This window comes from Schistocerca americana, chromosome 2 (genome assembly GCF_021461395.2).
Source record: "Schistocerca americana isolate TAMUIC-IGC-003095 chromosome 2, iqSchAmer2.1, whole genome shotgun sequence".
NCBI lineage: Eukaryota > Metazoa > Arthropoda > Insecta > Orthoptera > Acrididae > Schistocerca > Schistocerca americana.
In genome coordinates, this window is record NC_060120.1 from 670,037,408 (window position 1) to 670,057,021 (window position 19,614).

Below are 19,614 nucleotides of genomic sequence, written 5' to 3' on the forward strand. Positions count from 1 at the left end.
CTTTTCTTTATTTGTGTGTGAGGAATGTTTCCTGAAAGTTTGGCCGTACCTTTTTGTAACACCCTGTATGTAGAATGATCCAGTACTTCAAATCTGAGTTTCTGCAACGTTTCAGCAGTGTGGGCAGCAGTATGCGGACGGGTATCGTCGTGCAACAACACTACAACTTTTGACAGCGATCCTCGGCGTTTGTTTCGAATTAGCCTGGCAGTAAGCATCTCACTGTAACGTACACTGTTTGTTGTTTTGCCCCTTTCCCCATAATATTCCAGTACTGGAACTTGTGAGTCCCAAAACATCGTAAGCATCAGTTTTCCTGCGGACGGTTGGGTCTTAAACTTTTTATTGCACGGCGAATTTGGATGTTCCCATTCCATACTCTGCCGTTTACTCTCCGGCTCGTAATGATGGATCCATGTTTCGTCACCAGTAATGATGCTGTCCAAGAAGTTGTCCCCTTCGTTACCACAGCGATCCAAATGTTTTTTGCAGATGTTCAAGCGCGTTTTTTATGCAACTGTGTGAGTTGTTTTGGGATCCATCTTGCACAAACTTTATCAAACCCAAGTCTGTTGTGGATGACTTCGTAGGCAGAACCGTGACTAATTTGCAGACAATGTCCCACTTCGGAAATAGTTAATCGTCTGTCTAAGAGAGACATTTCGCGTGAACGCTCATTTGTGGCGGTAAACGGTCGTGCGGCTCCGTCATCATGCGTAACACGTGTGCGACCATTTCGGAATTTTTCAATCCATTCGTAGATACTCCATTGTACCGAAAGTCTTCGATGAATTTCGGCCCCTGATACGACTTCCGACCACAAAAAAAAAAAAAAAAAAAAAAAAAAAACGGATCACTGAACGTTACTCTTCTTTGGTGCAAATCGACAGAGGAGCAGCCATGTTTAACAGCAAGACAGCGACAACGAAACTAACCTAGCAGGTTGAAAATTGCAAAGCTATGACAACAATTAAACAAAGCATGCGTCATCAACGTAAAATGACAGTACTACCAAAATAAACAAAAATATAACTAAATTGAGGTTAATAATTGACATACTCTCGTAGTATTGCAAAGAAGTAAGACGTGGACGATAAACTGTTCGGATAAGTATGGAAAATTTGGAAACGTTCGTGGCGTCGTCCAAATAACGAGATACCATGACAAAGTTGGTACTACATGACGATACTACATGTAAGCACCGTCGTTGCCAAACGCGGCAACGAATGAGGGACATAGCCGTAGACACGCATTCAAGAGTTTCCGGACGCCGTCTCTGCTGACGACTTACTTCCGTCAGAGCGGAGTGCCGTTCAGACCAGTCTGCAATTATCGCCGAAGAAGACAGCGTCGTCTCACTACAGAGACAGCAGTGCGAAAGTTGTTCAAGACAGAACTATGTAGCAAAGTTTATACTCACTTGTACATTGAGAGAAAGGATTATTATTCTGTACTTTATCAAATGATACGTTAGTGTTCTGTGACAGAAACGTACATAGACAATCCTGTGGTCGTGAATTGTTTCAAAGTTCAATATTTCATCTTGTTCAGGTTATCAGAAAGTGATCTAATACTTTGCGCTTGTAGTACACACGCGCCCTCCTCCACAAATAAATCTAAGAACCCAGTACGGTGCCGACGAGTGTTTTTTCCTCTGGACACCAGGGGTACTACAGAATAATGTTGAATATTAGATGTGCAGATCGAGTAAGTAATGAGGAGGTATTGAAAGGAAGTGGGAGAAAAAAGATTGTGGCACAGCTCGACTGAAACAAGCGATGGGTTGATAGCACATATCTTGATGTGTTCAGGAATTGTCAAGTTGGTAACGGTGGGAAACGAGGGGAGTAAAAATTGTAGAGGAGGCCAAAGATTGACTACAATAAGCGGGTTGAGATGGAAGTAATTTTTGCAAAGATGAAGAGGCATGCTCAGGATGTACTAGCATGGAGATCTGCATCAAAACCGTCTTCTGACACAAGACCACTACAACAGCAACCTGGTATGATATTCAGCAACTCAGCGATGACGGCGAATGACATTGACACCTCTTCAGTTATTTTAATTAAATTCAGCTGTAGTATTAGATCTATATTTTTAATTTTTTCTAGTCCGTTGTTAATCATAATTGTTCTAATTTTAACACTTCTACTTAATTATTATCTACTCGTCGGTAAGGTAATTCTCAAAACTTCGAAGACAGATGAACTGACTTATCAAAAGTGCATGTCATCTGATGTTATCTCGAATCATAAGTAGAAGGTTAAAACGAAATTTTTTTCCACATAACTGAAATATTCGTAGATTGTCTGGATCTTCGTGAAGTGTGTGGTTTACAGTGGAAGTGATCGGTTCCAGTTTTTAAACATTTATTCTTCCGTTCGTAACCGCTGATCAAATCCATCATGACTCATTGCAAAGAGGCCGAGTTGTACAGTATGTCTTCGTAAAACAACTGACTGGTTCACAAATCAAGAAACATACTTTTTCACAAGTTTAAATCTTAGTGAAATAATATTCAAGTAACTAACACAGGTTACACTTCGAGATATCAGCTCAAACTGCCCAACCCAGCAGCCTCGCTGCTTCCCTATTTATATATTCTAAATAATGGATGGTCACTTGGACCATTATTACTTAATAATGACAACATAGTTTTAATCGTATTTACAGTTAAAAGCTCCAAAGCTAAGATGTTCTGATTACACAGAATAGTACGTCTAAAATTACGGAACTTAATAACATGTAAAATTTATAATGTAAAAATGTTTTTAAATGTCAAAATTCCATCTAAATATGAGTACAACAACGACCTTCACAAAATTAATCAATACACGCTAATTACACAACGACTCATATTCCTAACAATAATTGAAGCTAAGAGAGTAAAACGAAACAGGTTTTGATTGACAGAATTTGTAACAGATGCCTAGAATTTTAAAATTAGGCGTATATCTGGTTACCACAATACGAGTTTAATTAATAAAGTCATAAAGACGGAATGTTATTTACAGCTTTCATCCTAAATTTACGTTTTACAATACGTGCCTTCATTTGCAAGCGACAGAATAACTTCTTGAATGAGTAAACTACATTCGTAAAAGTCCCATTATTTGAATAATTACAGTTGGTGATTAATACCATATATTTTATCCCTACCATTCTCACTAATTCAAGTCTTTACCATTACTACAATGAATGCCACAGTTTGTTAAAATACATCATCGTTTGTTTTATTTTGTAATGGTGCCTGCTAATTAGTCTCCAATTTAGTGTCATTTTTATGAAATTTATGAAATTCACAAATCACCACAATACCAATCATTTTAAAGTGAGGTATTGTACTACACAATGTCAAGCAATCGAAGTTTTCATTAATTCTTTGCATATTAGGTACATAACATACTTTAGTGACTTGACTAAACAACTCTTCAGGTAGTGACGTAGCCGCTCGGCAAGACTGTACCTCCAAATGTGTTGTTTGGACGTAATTTAGATGTGGTGCTGAGGTGAGCTGAAGTGTTGTGACTGGTCCTCCGTTTGTCCGCAGAGGAGCAGCAGCAGCTGCTGTCTGAGGTGGGCTTCACCAGGCCGGACTGCGTGCACTACCTGTCGCCCGAGGCGGCGCGGCCCGAGGAGTCGCGGCCCGACTGGCAGCACCGTGAGTACACACTGTGGTCCACATACCCGTGACGTAGCGCAGTCCAAGTAGCGATTAAATTTTCTACCGTATGTGCCCTGTATTGTCGAGACAAATACCCGCTACGGAGTATTAGTTGCTAGTCACATCAGTACCGAGCGTCGATTGGCAAGAACCTTTTTTTGAAATGTGTTGCGAACGCTCTACTCTGACCGAGAAGGGGACTACGCGGCAAATGGACTTGCGTAATTTTTCATATATACGTGATGTTCAGAACTCAAATACTGATCCCCCAAAGCAGTTCGATGTGGATTCTGAAAAATTCTCGAGAATATCGAGTTCTAAGTTGTTCGACCGACTTTAATTCGCTACAGGTATGATAATTTTCGACTGGCCGAGTGGTTTTATCGATACTGCTGAAGAATGGTAATCCAATCCCGCTTCGGTGATTATTTCTTTCTTCTTTCGTTCAACTCGATTACCTATGTCATTTAAACATAAATGTCATCAAATATATAAAACTAATACATCATTTTCATAAAAATTGCACCTCTTATTTTTAATTACATATCGGAAGGAAAATTTTAAGTGTTATTTGTAAATATAAACTCCCAATTATTAATCTTTTATGTAAGATTGTTACTAATGATAGTCTGATTAAAAATAACTAAATAAATTTTTGGATCGAAAATAGAAAAAAAACATTTGATTGTAAATAACTTTTTGTTTTGATTGTGTGCACTGTTTTGTACCACAGATGTGATGTCACACGAACCAGACTGATAAGCACCGTAAAAACACGCAAAACAAAAATTTTCACTATATCAGGCATATTGTACAAATACTGTATTTTCACACTCGGAGTTTCTTTTTCAGTATACTTCCGATAAAAACGTATTTTGGGTGGAGTCTGTGTTAGAAATAAGAAGACGCTCATTTTTCGTAAAAGTTGGTAAATAAATATCTGTTAATTATAATATATTCAATTTTCACTTTTAAATAACGCAGATGCTCGAATTGAACGAAAAAACGTACAAAAATAAAGATCGAAGCGAGACTCGAACCAGTGATCGACCACTTACCAGTCTCCAGAGCTACCAATAGAGTCATCCGCCCGTCGAAAATTGTCCTGCCTTTAGTGAATTTAAGTCGCTCGGACAATTTAAAAAACAATTTTATCGAGAATTTTTGAGAGTCTGCTTTGGATGCTTGATAATTGAGTTCTAAACTTCAAGTGGTGTAAATAAAAAAAATTACAAAAATTCGATTGTCTTTTGACCTCCTTGTCGGTATAGTTATCGACACAAAAACAAAAAAAAATTTGCTCTATTTCCTGGCTCGTCGCTGAAAAAAAAATTCCCACCGTGTGCTTCTTTTCCGCTGCATGACGTTGCATTACATAGTGCGAAAATGCACTAAATTATCGTTTATATGGATTATATCAATAGTATAACAGATCATTGTGAGATAGCTCAGTTCACACTACGACTCATTTTTACAATCGAACTGAAAACTTTTTAATGTCTTTGTAAGTCCATCTTTATGCAAGATGGTTGCGGAACCTCGACTGTTCAGTATAAAATGTCAAATCAAAACACCTTCAAGTTTTATTTTATCTGTACAACCAATTTCAGCGTTACGTTATGCCGTCTTCATTCATGTAGGAAGAATTCCACCTCTGGTTCAGTCAAAATAGGGGCTAGCATTCAGTGACTGTTATCCATAGATTTTTTCGATCATCATTTGGCGACTTCGTTGGAGACGTTGATAGGTAGAACTAAATGGTGTTGCAGACATACATTTTCTGCACAAGTCGCCCACGCCATTTACCGCACAGGCGAAAGATATGTGAGAGTCAGGAACTGGAGGCTTATGAATACTGCCGCGACTGCCCAACACGGACACGAACTGCATGCGCACAAGAAAACATGCGGTAACGACAGACAAAACGTAGTCTATAACTAAGTGTTACTGCCAATATTCTTCGATTATAGTAAGAAACTGGAAGAATACGAAAACAGCAGGGTCGGCACAAACTTGCGGTAAACCAGATACAAGAGTGACGAAACTTCTTAGGCAGTAATGAAACGATACTTCGAGCATCGTGGCATATTCGTTACTCAGTAACGAATACACACAGCTGCACTCTGACGTATCCCTTTCTGCCTGTGCCGGCCGGTGTGGCCGTGCGGTTAAAGGCGCTTCAGTCTGGAACTGCGTGACCGCTCCGGTCGCAGGTTCGAATCTTGCCTCGGGCATGGATGTGTGTGATGTCCTTAGGTTAGTTAGGTTTAAGTAGTTCTAAGTTCTAGGGGACTGATGACCACAGATGTTAAGTCCCATAGTGCTCAGAGCCATTCGAACCATTTTTCTGCCTGTAGCCGTACAACAAGAATGCTCACTGCCGTCCAGCATGTGGTGAAAATAAAGCGCGACCCACAATTCTCAGTCACCGAGCTGCTGGCACGAGAAATATTTTATTGCCGGGACCCATCTGCCTCGTACACTAATATCTGTTACTAAACGGCTAAGACAACCAACAGTCTCAGTGGCAGGTTGCCTATTTAACACGTTCCAGGGTCAACAAAATGGTTCAAATGGCTCTGAACACTATGGGACTTAACTTCTGAGGTCATCAGTCCCCTAGAACTTAGAACTACTTAAACCTAATTACCCTAAGGGCATCACACATATCCATGCCCAAGGCAGGATTCGAACCTGCAACCGTAGCAGTCGCGCGGTTCCGAACTGAAGCGCCTAAAACCGCTCAGCCACCGAGGCCGGCTCAGGCTCAGCAAAAATTTGATTTTCAGTACTTCATATAATTATCGACCGGATTTAAAAGTTTATATTGCTGTCGCGATGTAATACTAATTGCAAGAAGTATAATCTTACCGTACAGGCATAAGTCAAGAAGTATTTTAGAATGAGAACAAACCGACTTTGAACTAACTTTACACATAATTCCAAATATTTGTGAAACATTTTCTCACTGATATCCCCACAAAATAATAAAGGAAAATAGACTGTTCATGCTACAAAACCTCAGAATCAGGAATTACGTTTCAATTTATTACTTCTTTACTACTAAGTCTATTCACAACACATTTTGCAGACACTATCCACCAGGACCATTGAATATACATGTAAAATTATATCACTGGAGGACACACAGTTCAGGAGATAAGGTTGAAGAATCCGAAATTTTTAAAACCAATATAGTTAAGATTTTGCTTCTTCAGTCATAACGGTTTTTACATGTTTAACGTCAAATATTGAACGCGTTAAATCATTTTTAAATTAATCAGAGATTTGAAAGTGTATTATACATGGGAATTCGATTCTTTAAAGAATCGTGCGTGGAGTTACTGGCTTATTACAGTACGGGCTTTTTACGTCCAAACAGGCCATGGAGGCCCAACGGTAGCGACCGGCCGCCGTGTCATCCTCAACGCACAGGCACCTCTGGATGTTGGTATGACGGGGCAAGTGATCAGCAAACCGCCCTCCCGGCCGTATATCAGTTTACGAGACCAGAGCCGCTACTTATCAATCAAGTACACTACTGGCCATTAAAATTGCTACACCAGGAAGATGACGTGCTACAGACGCGAAATTAAGTCGATAGGAAGAAGATGCTGTGATATGCAAATGATTAGCTGTTCATAGCATTCACACATGGTTGGCACCGGTGGCGACACCTACAACGTGCTAACATGAGGGAAGTTTAAAACCTATTTCTCATACACAAACAGCAGTTGACCGGCGTTGCCTGGTGAAACGTTGTTGTGATGCCTCGTGTAAGGAGGAGAAATGCGTACCTTCACGTTTCCGACTTTGGTAAAGGTCAGATTGTAGCCTATCGCAATTGCGGTTTATCTTATCGCGACATTGCTGCTCGCGTTGGTCGAGATCCAATTACTGTTAGCAGATTGTCGAGTCGGGGGGTTCAGGAGGGTAATACGGAACGCCGTGCTGGATCCCAACGGCCTCGTATCACTAGCAGTCGAGATGACAGGCATCTTACCCGAATGACTGTAACGGATCGTGCAGCTACGTCTCGATCCCTGAGTCAACAGATGGGGACGTTTGCAAGACAGCAACCATCTGCACGAACAGTTCGACGACGTTTGCAGCAGCATTGACTATCAGCTCGGAGACCACGGCTGCGGTTAGCCTTGACCCTGCATCATAGAGAGGATCGCCTGCGATGGTGTACTCAACGACGAACCTAGGTGCACGAATGGCAAAACGTCATTTTTTCGGATGAATCCAGGTTCTGTTTACAGCATCATGATGGTGGCATCCGTGTTTGGCGATATCGCGGTGGACGCACATCGGAAGCGTGTATTCGTCATCGCCATACTGGCGTATCACCCGGCGTGATGGTATGGGTTGCCATTGGTTACACGTCTCGGTCACCTCTTGTTCCCAATGACAGCACTTTGAACAGTGGATGTTACATTTCAGATTTGTTATGGCCCGTGGCTCTACCCTTCATTCGATCCCTGCGAAACCTTACATTTCAGCAGGTCTTGTACGGTCCTTTCTGGATACAGAAAATGTTCGACTGCTGCCCTGGCCAGCATATTCTCCACATCTCTCACCAATTGAGAACGTCTGGTCAATGGTGGCCGGGCAACTGGCTCGCCACAATACGCCAGTCACTACTCCTGATGAACTGTGGTATCGTGTTGAAGCTGCATGGGCAGCTGTACCTGTACACGCCTTCCTAGCTCTGTTTGACTCAATGCCTAGGGTATCAATGCCGTTATTACGGCCAGAGGTGGTTGTTCTGGTTACTGAGTCCTCAGTATCTATGCACCCAAATTGCGTGAAAATGTAATCACATGTCAGTTCTAGTATAATATACTTGTCTAATGAATACCCGTTTATCATTTCCAATTCTTCTTGGTGTAGCCTCACAGGGCTTGAATTCCCCCCTGCTTGCCAACGGCGCACGGCAGATCGGATGGTTACCTATCCAAGTGCTAGCCCAGTCCGACAGCGTGATCTGACGGGAACGGGTGTTGGCCGTTGGCTTCTTTCAGAGACGTAGAATGTATTATAAAGCGCAGACCTTGCACTTACAATGCGTTCATTACAAAACAACTCATGCAGAAAATATTGGGGTATAATAATTCAAGCTACATTGCATTTACAGAGGACAGGAAGATAGACAACTTATCTGGAGCATAATGGAAGAACGAGGATAGCCCAGGCATATACACTGAGGTAACAATAGTCATGGGATAGCGGTATGCACACATTCAGACGGCGGCAGTATAGCGTACAAAAGATAGAGAAGGGTAGCGCATTGGCGGAGCACTCATTTGTACTTAGGTGATTCGTGTAATAATGGCCACACAATGGAAATCAACAGACTTTGGACGCTGAGACGTGGTTGGAGTTAGACGCATGGGATATACCATATTGCAAATCGTTAGGGGAATCAATATTCAGAGATTAACAGTGTCAAGAGTGTGCCGAGAACACGAAACTTCAGGCATTACCTCTCACCAAGGACAACACAGTAGCTGACGGCCTTCACTTGATGATCGATAGCAGCGGCGTTTTCGTGGAGTTGTCAGTTATAGCAGACAAGAGATAATACATGAAATAACGGCAGAAATCAGTGTGGGACGTACGACGAACGTATCCATTAGGACAGTGCGGCGGAGTTTGGCGTTAAGGGCTATGGCAGCAGATTACCGACGTGAGTGCCTTTGTTAACATCACGACATCGCCTGCAGCATCTCTCCTGGGCTCGGGACCATACCGCTTGCACTGACTTTGTCAGATGAGTCCTGATTTCACATGGTAAGAGCTGATGGTAGGGCTCGAGTGTGACGTGGATACTAAGAAGAGCTGATGGTAGGGCTCGAGTGTGACGTGGATACTAAGAAGTCACGGACACAGGTTGTCAACACGACACTGTGGAAGCTGGTTTGGCTCCATAATGGTGTGGGGTGGTTTACATGGAACGTACTGGGCCCTCTGGTCTAAGTGAACCGCTCATTGACTGGAAATGCTTATGTTCGGCTACTTGGAGCCCATTTGCAGCCACTCAGGGACTTCATGGTCCTAAACAACGATAGAAATTTTGCTAATGGCGATACATCATGTCACCAGGTCACCAGGTCACAATTATTCGGATTAAAGAACATTATGGACAATACTAGCGAATGATTTGGCCATCCAGATCGCCCTGCATGAAATCCATCGAACATTTGTGGGACATAATTGAGAGGTCCGTTCGTGCACAAACTCCTGCACCGGCAATACTTTCTCAGTTACGGACAGCTATAGGGGCAGCAGTGCCTAATATTTCTACAGGGAACTACCAATGACTTTTTGAGTCGATGCTACGTCGGAATGCTGCACTAAACCTGGCAAAAGGAGGTCCGACAACATATTAGGAGGTATCTCAAGACTTTTTTCCTCTCAGTGTATTTGTCGTACTGAAAGACGTGTATTTGAATTCGTCGTGATTTCAGAGATGGTGGTTAGGTCGGGACCTAAGAGCAGAGAGTAAATTGCCGCAAATGAAACGATCTTACATGTTTGCTACTTCCGAAATGATTGTTCAGCTGCGACCTAAGAGTAGAGCTTAAATTTAGTTGCACATTCCACTCCACATTATGTCATATGTTTTTATTATGTGTTGCGATGAAGTTTGTTGAATGCGGCTTTGTAGTTGGTTCCACCATATTAGGCTAAGTTAGATGACGAGGAGATTTTTTCGTACTAATCGCTAATCGCTCACTAATACCCTCAAGGTTTTCTTCATTTAAAACACGTATTCTCCACTGAACAGAAGCTGCTGCTACCCATCTTTCAATCATTTTCAAACTCAAGACTGTAGTAACTGCTGAGTTATGGAAATTGTATTTAAATCTGCGAACTTATTTTCTGTGATTATTTTCCTTCTTGTAACATCCCATCAAATAAATTCGGCTTCAAGAAGATACTTCATTTTCCTTCCAGCTATTTGGTGTGCTTAACATAACTTCAAACGGTCTCACACAACACCAATGTTTCTTGACTATCGCTGAACAGCCTCAGAGGAAATGCCAGCTATTTTCGGTAAATTGTACCGTTCCCTCTGAGTGTTAAGTCTTCTCATAAAATAGACGCATGTATCGAGCTACGCAGAGGGGAAACCGATGTACAGTGCTGTACACTGTATCTTCCAGAGTTTACCATTTGCCTGACAGCAAAAAATGGTTCAAATGGCCCAATGGGGCTCAACTTCTGAGGTCATCAGTCCCCTAGAACTTTGAACTACTTAAACCTAACTAACCTAGGGACATCACACACATCCATGCCCGAGGCAGGATTAGAACCTGCGACCGCAGCGGTCTCGCGGTTCCAGACTGTAGCACCTAGAACCGCTCGGCCATTCCGTCCGGCGCCTGACAGCACCAGCTAGTTGTGTGAAAATGGTGTTTTAGTGTCTAGCAATAAATGTATTTTTTCTGTAAGATGTCTTGAAGAACTGTACCATTTTTTATCTGGCTGGTCCTCTTCCCAAGACACATAAGAGATATTTCTGCGTCGCAGCACACAGAGGTATAATGACTAAAAAGTACAAATAGTTCCAAGGCGACTCTTGTATTTGTCGCAGACGAGAAGTCAAAAGAGCGATTTCTAAGCGAGGTTCCATGGCCTTATTTTTCTGCCATATTGTCGCTCGACAAAGCAGGTTGGTCGTTTCGACCATATTCGTTCTACTCAGTACCATTTACTAAGAGATGGTCCAATTTCTTGAAATGCAAGATCATCTTATTTATCATCTATGAAAAATTTTTAGAATGTAATGGGACAATGTCTTCTTCGCTGTTGATATTATTGTAGACAAGGGACGAACTATGCGCATAACGTGAGAGAGCTGTTGGCTACATGGATATGCTCACCGAATTTCGAATAAAGCTTAGCAAATGCTTCACGGAAAAATTAGTCCCTAACTGTAAAACGATCTGCTGTTATCTTTTCCTGGAGAATAAAGTATTTAAAAGATTTGTAGCCATAACGGTGTTCAAATGAGTTATCTTTCCTCCGTCTGCTCCGACCACTATTACTCTCATTAAGAGTCGATCGCCTCACTTGTTACTCCATCGAACGGTGAAACACAAATGTGGGGCAAAGTGTGGAAAATGAAAACTGAAATTGCGGTTCCTTCCTAACAAAATATTAAAAATAGAAGTTTTTCTGATAAATTTGGTACTTTGGGCTTGGTGATAAATATTACGTTCAAGTTAAAATATGGGTATTAGATAAAATAAAATTTGACACACAGATGATTCATACATGATCAGTGTTAAATGTAGCGAAAGATTGACTTATCTTGATCCATAGATTCCGTAGGATTTTTCCACCGTTTGAATGAATTATAGGTTGAAACTAAACTATTTTTATAGTATATCTCCATTGTATCAAACTGTATGATTATTCCCGACCTTCGACAAAAATAAAAAACAGCGATCTTTTCATTAGGCGCGTAATGTCTGAAAAGCGTTTTAAATACCACTTCCAGTCAGAAATTTTGTAACTAATAGCGGTATTTGAAACCTTTGGGAAACCTTTTCATATTTTTGAAACATTCACGGTCGATTAGTGGTCAATATGGCTTCAAATTATTGTGCAATGTTTCTTTTACGTTACGCTACAAATTAATTGATCGGAAATAATATCTGTAGCGCTAAAATAATGAAACTGAACAAATAAGAAAGTTTGCTTTACTTTTTCCTTCCCCTATGACTCATGACCAATACACGGACTGAATTTCAACTACTAGAGTTATTGAAGAAATTTGATTACACGTCCCTAAGACGAGCTGAGAATGTTACATTAGTCTTTCCTCATGTCGGAATGCGCAAAAATATCACCTACATTACGTATTTTGGGTGATTATTTTCCCTTAAAGCCTGCTTCATTATGTAATCCGTATTTTTTTTGTAAATGTTTTGCAAAGAAACAAAACCGAAATAACACCACTAATGAATTAATATTTTCTACATATTGTAATCCACAATCATCACTTTATTGTATGAAACATTTAATATATTTAAAAATATCTTGCCTATGCTTCGAGCTATGTTCTATAGATAATGCGTGGGACTATTTAGTGTAAAAGTTATCTCACGCTTGTCCGAAGAAAGAACACGTATGAACACTCCAAACAAAATTTTTCAGATATAACTACAGGCAATATTTGATAATACAAAAGAGATAAGTATCGAGTACTAATGGTCCGCAATACGTTCAGGTGGTTTCTGTAACTCTCGACAGACATGAAACATCTACGTAATTAAATTTAATATGTCAGTATTGTTGAAGGAATCACGCAAGCCAAAGTAAGCGTAAATTCAAAATGAAGAATTCAGTTCACCAGTGTTTCCGCTACACGAATACATCGGAGACTTGTAGCGCTGCCTGTTCCGTCATCGCAGTTTTATTCCGATCTCTTCAGTCTTACTCACCGCGCATATGGGAATAATGCGGCCAGCGGGAGCTCAACGTAACGAGAGCCGTTGGTTCTGGACAACAGAGATGCATCATTAATGTAGCAGTTAGCATTCTGTTGCAGTAGACAATGTATAATTAGCTACGACCTATTAAGCTCGCATCCAGGAATTGTTCAATCATGTCCACGGCGAACATCGACACTATTGTAAATGCATACATGTGTTCTGCGTTGATCGATGAGTGAAGGACAATATCTAAGGCAAAAAAAGGTTTTTTAAATATATGTAACTGTAATGCAAAAGCGTAGTGCCTTAGAGTAAGAGATGATAGAATGTGACATATGATTCAAGCTAAGCGCTTGTTGTTTTCATCTTTTAAAGTTAACTAGAGTAATTACGAATGGAGGCAAAAGTTGAAGAGTATAATTGTTTAGTGATCACGACAGCCGTTAACATGAAGAAAAGTCTTAGAGTAAATGAATGAAAGTACCATTAGCAAGACAAAAATAGAAGTCATCAGAACTTATAACAGAGAGGCCTGAACAAGAAACAATGACAAACATTGAAACGTCCCCTTAGAAAAATTTATGAATGACTGTGCTTAAACTGACACACAATATTTTTTAGCGCAACGCAATCTGACTTTCAATAATCCCTACAAAAGAATGGCCCTGACTAACATTAACCTATACCTTTCACAAATCACTTACCTCACAAAAATGTTCGTTACTCAAACTACTGCAATACAGCGAGCGCCAATACTGCCAGCTATATAAAAGATTCTAACTACTGAAGTACTGATAGGCATAGTTAGCAAATGAAAGATTTTCATAAAGAACAAACAATGTATTTACCTTAATAGTGCTCAAAAGTCATAATATATATATATATATATATATATATATATATATATATATATATATATATATATATATATATATATATATCAGTTCATGACATCCAGTCTTACAAATTTACTGTCTCTGATGGACACACGTCCAGATCATCCGCTCTCAAAACTCCGCCATTTCTCTCCCCACATCCACCACTGCTGGCGGCTCACCTTCAACTGCGCAACGCTACACGCTGTTAACATCCAACTGCCCAACACTACAATAGCATATACTCCAACAATGCAAACCAACCACAGCCTTCACACAGCACAGTCAGTGATTTTCATATAGAGCTCTACGTGGCGTTACCAACATAAAATCCTGAACAGCCTTAACACAATGAACCTCTGGCGTGCCACAGGGGAGTGTTATGGGACCATTGCTTTTCACAATATATATAAATGACCTAGTAGATAGTGTCGGAAGTTCCATGCGGCTTTTCGCGGATGATGCTGTAGTATACAGAGAAGTTGCAGCATTAGAAAATTGTAGCGAAATGCAGGAAGATCTGCAGCGGATAGGCACTTGGTGCAGAGAGTGGCAACTGACCTTTAACATAGACAAATGCAATGTATTGCGAATACATAGAAAGAAGGATCCTTTATTGTATGATTATATGATAGCGGAACAAACACTGGTAGCAGTTACTTCCGTAAAATATCTGGGAGTATGCGTGCGGAACGATTTGAAGTGGAATGATCATATAAAATTAATTGTTGGTAAGGCGGGTACCAGGTTGAGATTCATTGGGAGAGTCCTTAGAAAATGTAGCCCATCAACAAAGAAGGTGGCTTACAAAACACTCGTTCGACCTATACTTGAGTATTGCTCATCAGTGTGGGATCCGTACCAGATCGGGTTGACGGAGGAGATAGAGAAGATCCAAAGAAGAGCGGCGCGTTTCGTCACAGGGTTATTTGGTAACCGTGATAGCGTTACGGAGATGTTTAACAAACTCAAGTGGCAGACTCTGCAAGAGAGGCGCTCTGCATCGCGGTGTAGCTTGCTCGCCAGGTTTCGAGAGGGTGGGTTTCTGGATGAGGTATCGAATATATTGTTTCCCCCTACTTATACCTCCCAAGGAGATCACGAATGTAAAATCAGAGAGATTAGAGCGCGCACGGAGGCTTTCAGACAGTCGTTCTTCCCGCGAACCATGCGCGACTGGAACAGGAAAGGGAGGTAATGACAGTGGCACGTAAAGTGCCCTCCGCCACACACCGTTGGGTGGCTTGCGGAGTATAAATGTAGATGTAGATGTAGATGAAATCGGAGATGAAACAGGATACATACGGCTACCTGTTATTAATATGATACTAGTGCTTTAAAGACGGTCAACAATAGAAAGGTTTTCATTCATTCACGATGATAACTAAAATTTATAGACAAAATTCTAGTGCCCTTAAATAACTTTGCTTTTTGGAGCCTGTTGTTAAAGTTCGATGCGTTTAAAAAACTAAGAAATTAAAGTAAAAACTTAGGTGGGAAGATTTTAAACGAAACAAAATGAAATTAGACATAACGTGAATTAATGAAGATGAGTTTAAGCAGAACATTTATGATACAACAGTGAAGTGAGTGTTGAACAAAAAAGTAAAAATTACAGCAGTCGAAAATTGTCAGGAATCTCAATGGAATTAACAGTCGAGAAGGTGGAAGCATAAAAAAGACGAGCCAAAGTTGAATGGTAGCTAAAGCTTCTTCCGTAGTTCAGAATGTGAAAGAAGTTACACTTGACACAAAATTCCTGACAGAGCTACACTTGTGTTAGAGAGCTTTCATTTGGCAGCATATGACCAATGCATTTGCGTAACTGCTTGAAGACACAAAACGACACAGTGAGCCAACAGCGTGTAAACGTTGTGGCAGCAGAAGTGTCCCCAAGCGAGTATCGCAAACGTCTTGCTATCAGGGCACCAGTGATAAATTCCTCACGTATTCAGGAAGCGTTCGGTGTATAAAAAGCTTCATGTTAACTGGAGCTACAAGCAGTTCAACCAAATCCAGTCTCTCCTCTAGACAAATGAATTCCACGGTCTTGTAGACTGTATTAAAGAAAGTAATTAAATGAAGAAATTAGAAGTGACACCATTCATTAAATTTCCTCTTCAGATTCCACTGCTCGACGTTTCGATACCTCTGCTGGCATCTTCTTCAAGATTTCACCGGAGTCCCTGGATGGGTCAACACTGTCGAAAGACAGTGTCACGTTCACTTACAACAGGCTATTTCTCCGCGAGTTTCCGAAGTGGAGTTACTGGGCTCGGGTCTGCTTTCAACGTATAAAAGGTACGATGTACAACGGAAGGTACCTGGCCTCCTTGCCTCGTCTTCCCCCTAGTACACAAATCAAAAATAATCAAAATATCCACGTGTGTACTGCCGGTCTACAGTGTCCAACGGGCCCGTTGGACACTGCAGACCGGCAGTACACCCGTGGATATTTTGATTATCAAATACGCCGGGAGAAACTCAAAAATCACACATCAAAAATGGTTTGCATCACCTCGGTTCCGAGAGTTCCGGAACCTGTACAGAAAATTGGAATAGAGATCAACATAAACATCATTTCCGCCCTTTTTATTGTTCATGAAAACCACACACTGCATGTTGTACCATCACACAGCAAGACCTTCAGAGGTAGTGGTCAAGATTGCTGTACACACCGGTACCTCCAACACCCAGTAGCACGTTCCTTGCATTGCTGCATGCCTCTATTCGTCGTGGCATACTGTCCACAAGTTCATCAAGGCACTGTAGGTCCAGATTGTCCCACTCCTCAACGCCGATTCGGCGTAGATCTCTCAGAGTGGTTGGTGGAACACGACGTCCACAAAAAGCCCTTTTCAATCTATCCCAGGCATGTTCGATAGAGTTCATGTCTTGAGAACATGCTGGCCACTCTAGTAGAGTGAAGGAAGTCATTCACAAGCTGCGCACGAGGGGGGCGCGAGTTGTCGTCCATGAAGACGAATGCATCGCCAATATGCTGCTGATATTGTTGCACTATCGGTCGGAGGATGGCATTCACGTATCGTACAGCCGTTATGGCGCCTTCCACGATCACCAGCGGCGTACGTCAGCCCCATGTAATGCCACCCCTAAACAGCAGGGTATCTCCACCTGCTGCAGTCACTGGACAGGGTGTCTAAGGCGGGTTGCCTCCAAACACGTCTCCAACGATTGTCTGGTTGAAGATATATGCGACACTCATCGGTGAAGAGAACATGATGTCAATCCTCAGCGGTCCATTCTGCATGTTGTTGGGCCCATCTGCACTGCGATGCATGGTGTCGTGGTTGCAAAGATGGACCTCGCCATGGACGTCGGGAATGAAGTTGCGCATCATGCAGCCTATTGCGCACAGTTTGAGTCGTAACATGACGTCCTGTGGCTGGACGAAAAGCATTATTCAACATGGTGGCGTTGCTGTCAGGGTTCCTTCGAGCCGTAATCCGTCGGTAGCGGTCATCCACTGCAGTAATATCCCTTGGGCAGCCTGAGCGAGGCATGTCATCGACAGTTCCTGTCTCTCTGTATCTCCACCCTGTCCGAACAACATCGCTTTAGTTCACTCCGAAACGCCTGGACACTTCCCTTGTTGGGAGCCCTTGCTGACGCAAAGTAACAATGTGGACGCGATCGAACCGCGGTGTTGACCGTCTAGGTATGGTTGAACTACAGACAACATGAGCCGTGTACCTCCATCCTGGCGGAATGACTGGAACTGATCGGCTGTCGGACCCGCTCCGTCTAATAGGCGCTGCTCATGCATGGTTGTTTGCATCTTTGGGCGGGTTTAGTGACATCTCTGAACAGTCAAAGGGACTGTGTCTGTAATACAATACCCACAATCGACGTGTATCTTCAGGCCTTCTGGGAACCGGGGTGATGCAAAACCGTTTTTGAAGTGTGTATTTTCTCCGTGAAGAAAGACTATCGCTGTCACTCCAGTGTACGCCCAATTTTCTCCAATTGTGACCACGTGAGCATTATGTGAGACACAATATAAATGAAATAATATGTTTCTTGACTCCTGCGCGAATACGGAGACTCAGAATTTTGTTGCTAAGGCTCTACGCGATGCACAGCGTCTTTCTTGTAGTGTCTCGAATTGGAGTTTGAGTAATTTGTGACGTTCTTGTGGTGAGTACGCAAAAGGTTAACGAAGATTGCAGCTCGTCTTTGAATTTTTATCTTTTCCAATAATCATACACAGTATGGCTCCTAGATCAACGAGCTGTATTTAGTCGTGCCAAAAAAGTTACTCTCCGACTAGCAGACGGAGATCGTTGAAGCAATAAAAGGTACGAAGCGATTAGGAAAAATTGCAGAATATTATAACTACAGGTTTGTATTGTTGACGTCAGTCGGTAGCAGAATTATCGAAAACGTTTAGCACTCACGCATTTTGACGATTTTAGAAAACGAAAATCTGTTTTACAAAAATCAACAGGGATTCTGCAAGCAGAGATCATCCAAATTATAGTGCGCTTTGTTCCTCCCTATAATTCAAAACGCGTAGAGTAAGCGCCCAGGGTGATGACGTGTTCCCTGATTTCTGGAGGGCATTCGATGTAGTTCTGCACTGTCATCTAGTGAACAACATACGAGGTCGATGAGTATCGGGCCAAATTTGTGACTGGATCGAAAACTTCCTATCAAAGTGAGCTCAACACGTTGTTCGTTTTCGGACGAAATCGACAGATGTAAATTTAATTTCGGGAATAACTCAAGCAAGTGCCACAACTTACATTAATGATGCAGTAGATAGCTTCGGAAGCTCCAGGACGCTGTTCGTAGATGTTGTTGTCTATAGGAAAACTGCAACGTTAGAAGACAGTGGCGAAAAGCTGTAATAGCTGATGGGAATCGATAACCGGTGCAGGGGTTGCCAGTTGAACCCGAACGTAAATAAATGTGGGGGTATTGGGAGTGAATAGGCGAAGAGGTCCATTACAGTTGGATTACGGTATTGGCGATGTATCACTGGAACAATTACAGTTGTTAAAATACCTCGTAGTAACTGCCCGGAGCGAACTAAAGGGGAGTGGCCACATAAAACTATCTGTAGGAAAAGCAGACGCCAGGCTGAGATTTATTCGAAGAATATTAGGGACATGTAATTCATCAACGAAAGAAGTAGCTCACAAAACATTTGTTCGACCGATTCTTGAATATTATACATCAGTGTGGGAATCTTACCGGGTTGGCTTAATACGAGAAAAGGTGGAGAAGATCGAACGAGAGCGACGCGTTTCGCAATGGGATAGTTTAGTACGCTTAAGTGCGTTACGGAGGTGCTCGATAGAGTCCATCAGCTGACCTAAAAGAGAGGTTTACTGTTCTGCGAATGTATGTTGTAAGAAGAGGAAGCAGTATTTTGTAAACCCTAGTCGCCAGTTTCGTAAAGGCCTCGTCGCTACTGCTATGGAGACCGAGTTGCCACTGTTGTTACGGTAGACTGAGTTTGTGAGTTCGTGAAACGGGATCAGGTGCAGTACACCGCTAAGACAATTTCTTCCTGCCACCGTTACACAGCCATGCCCCAGAGCCAGGTAACAGGATAAAAGAACGAAGGTTCTACGACACTCCAACAAATTAGTAACAACGT

The 19,614-nt window shown here is 41.8% G+C and overlaps 1 protein-coding gene across 1 annotated transcript in view; it reads left to right on the forward strand.

The window, feature by feature from the left end:
• LOC124594320 overlaps positions 1-19,614 on the forward strand; it is a 292,174-nt gene that overhangs the window by 69,625 nt on the left and 202,935 nt on the right. The window contains exon 2 of the mRNA XM_047132683.1: positions 3,551-3,661. Within this exon, the coding sequence (XP_046988639.1) occupies positions 3,551-3,661 (111 nt within the window). The remainder of the gene's footprint in view (positions 1-3,550; positions 3,662-19,614) is intronic.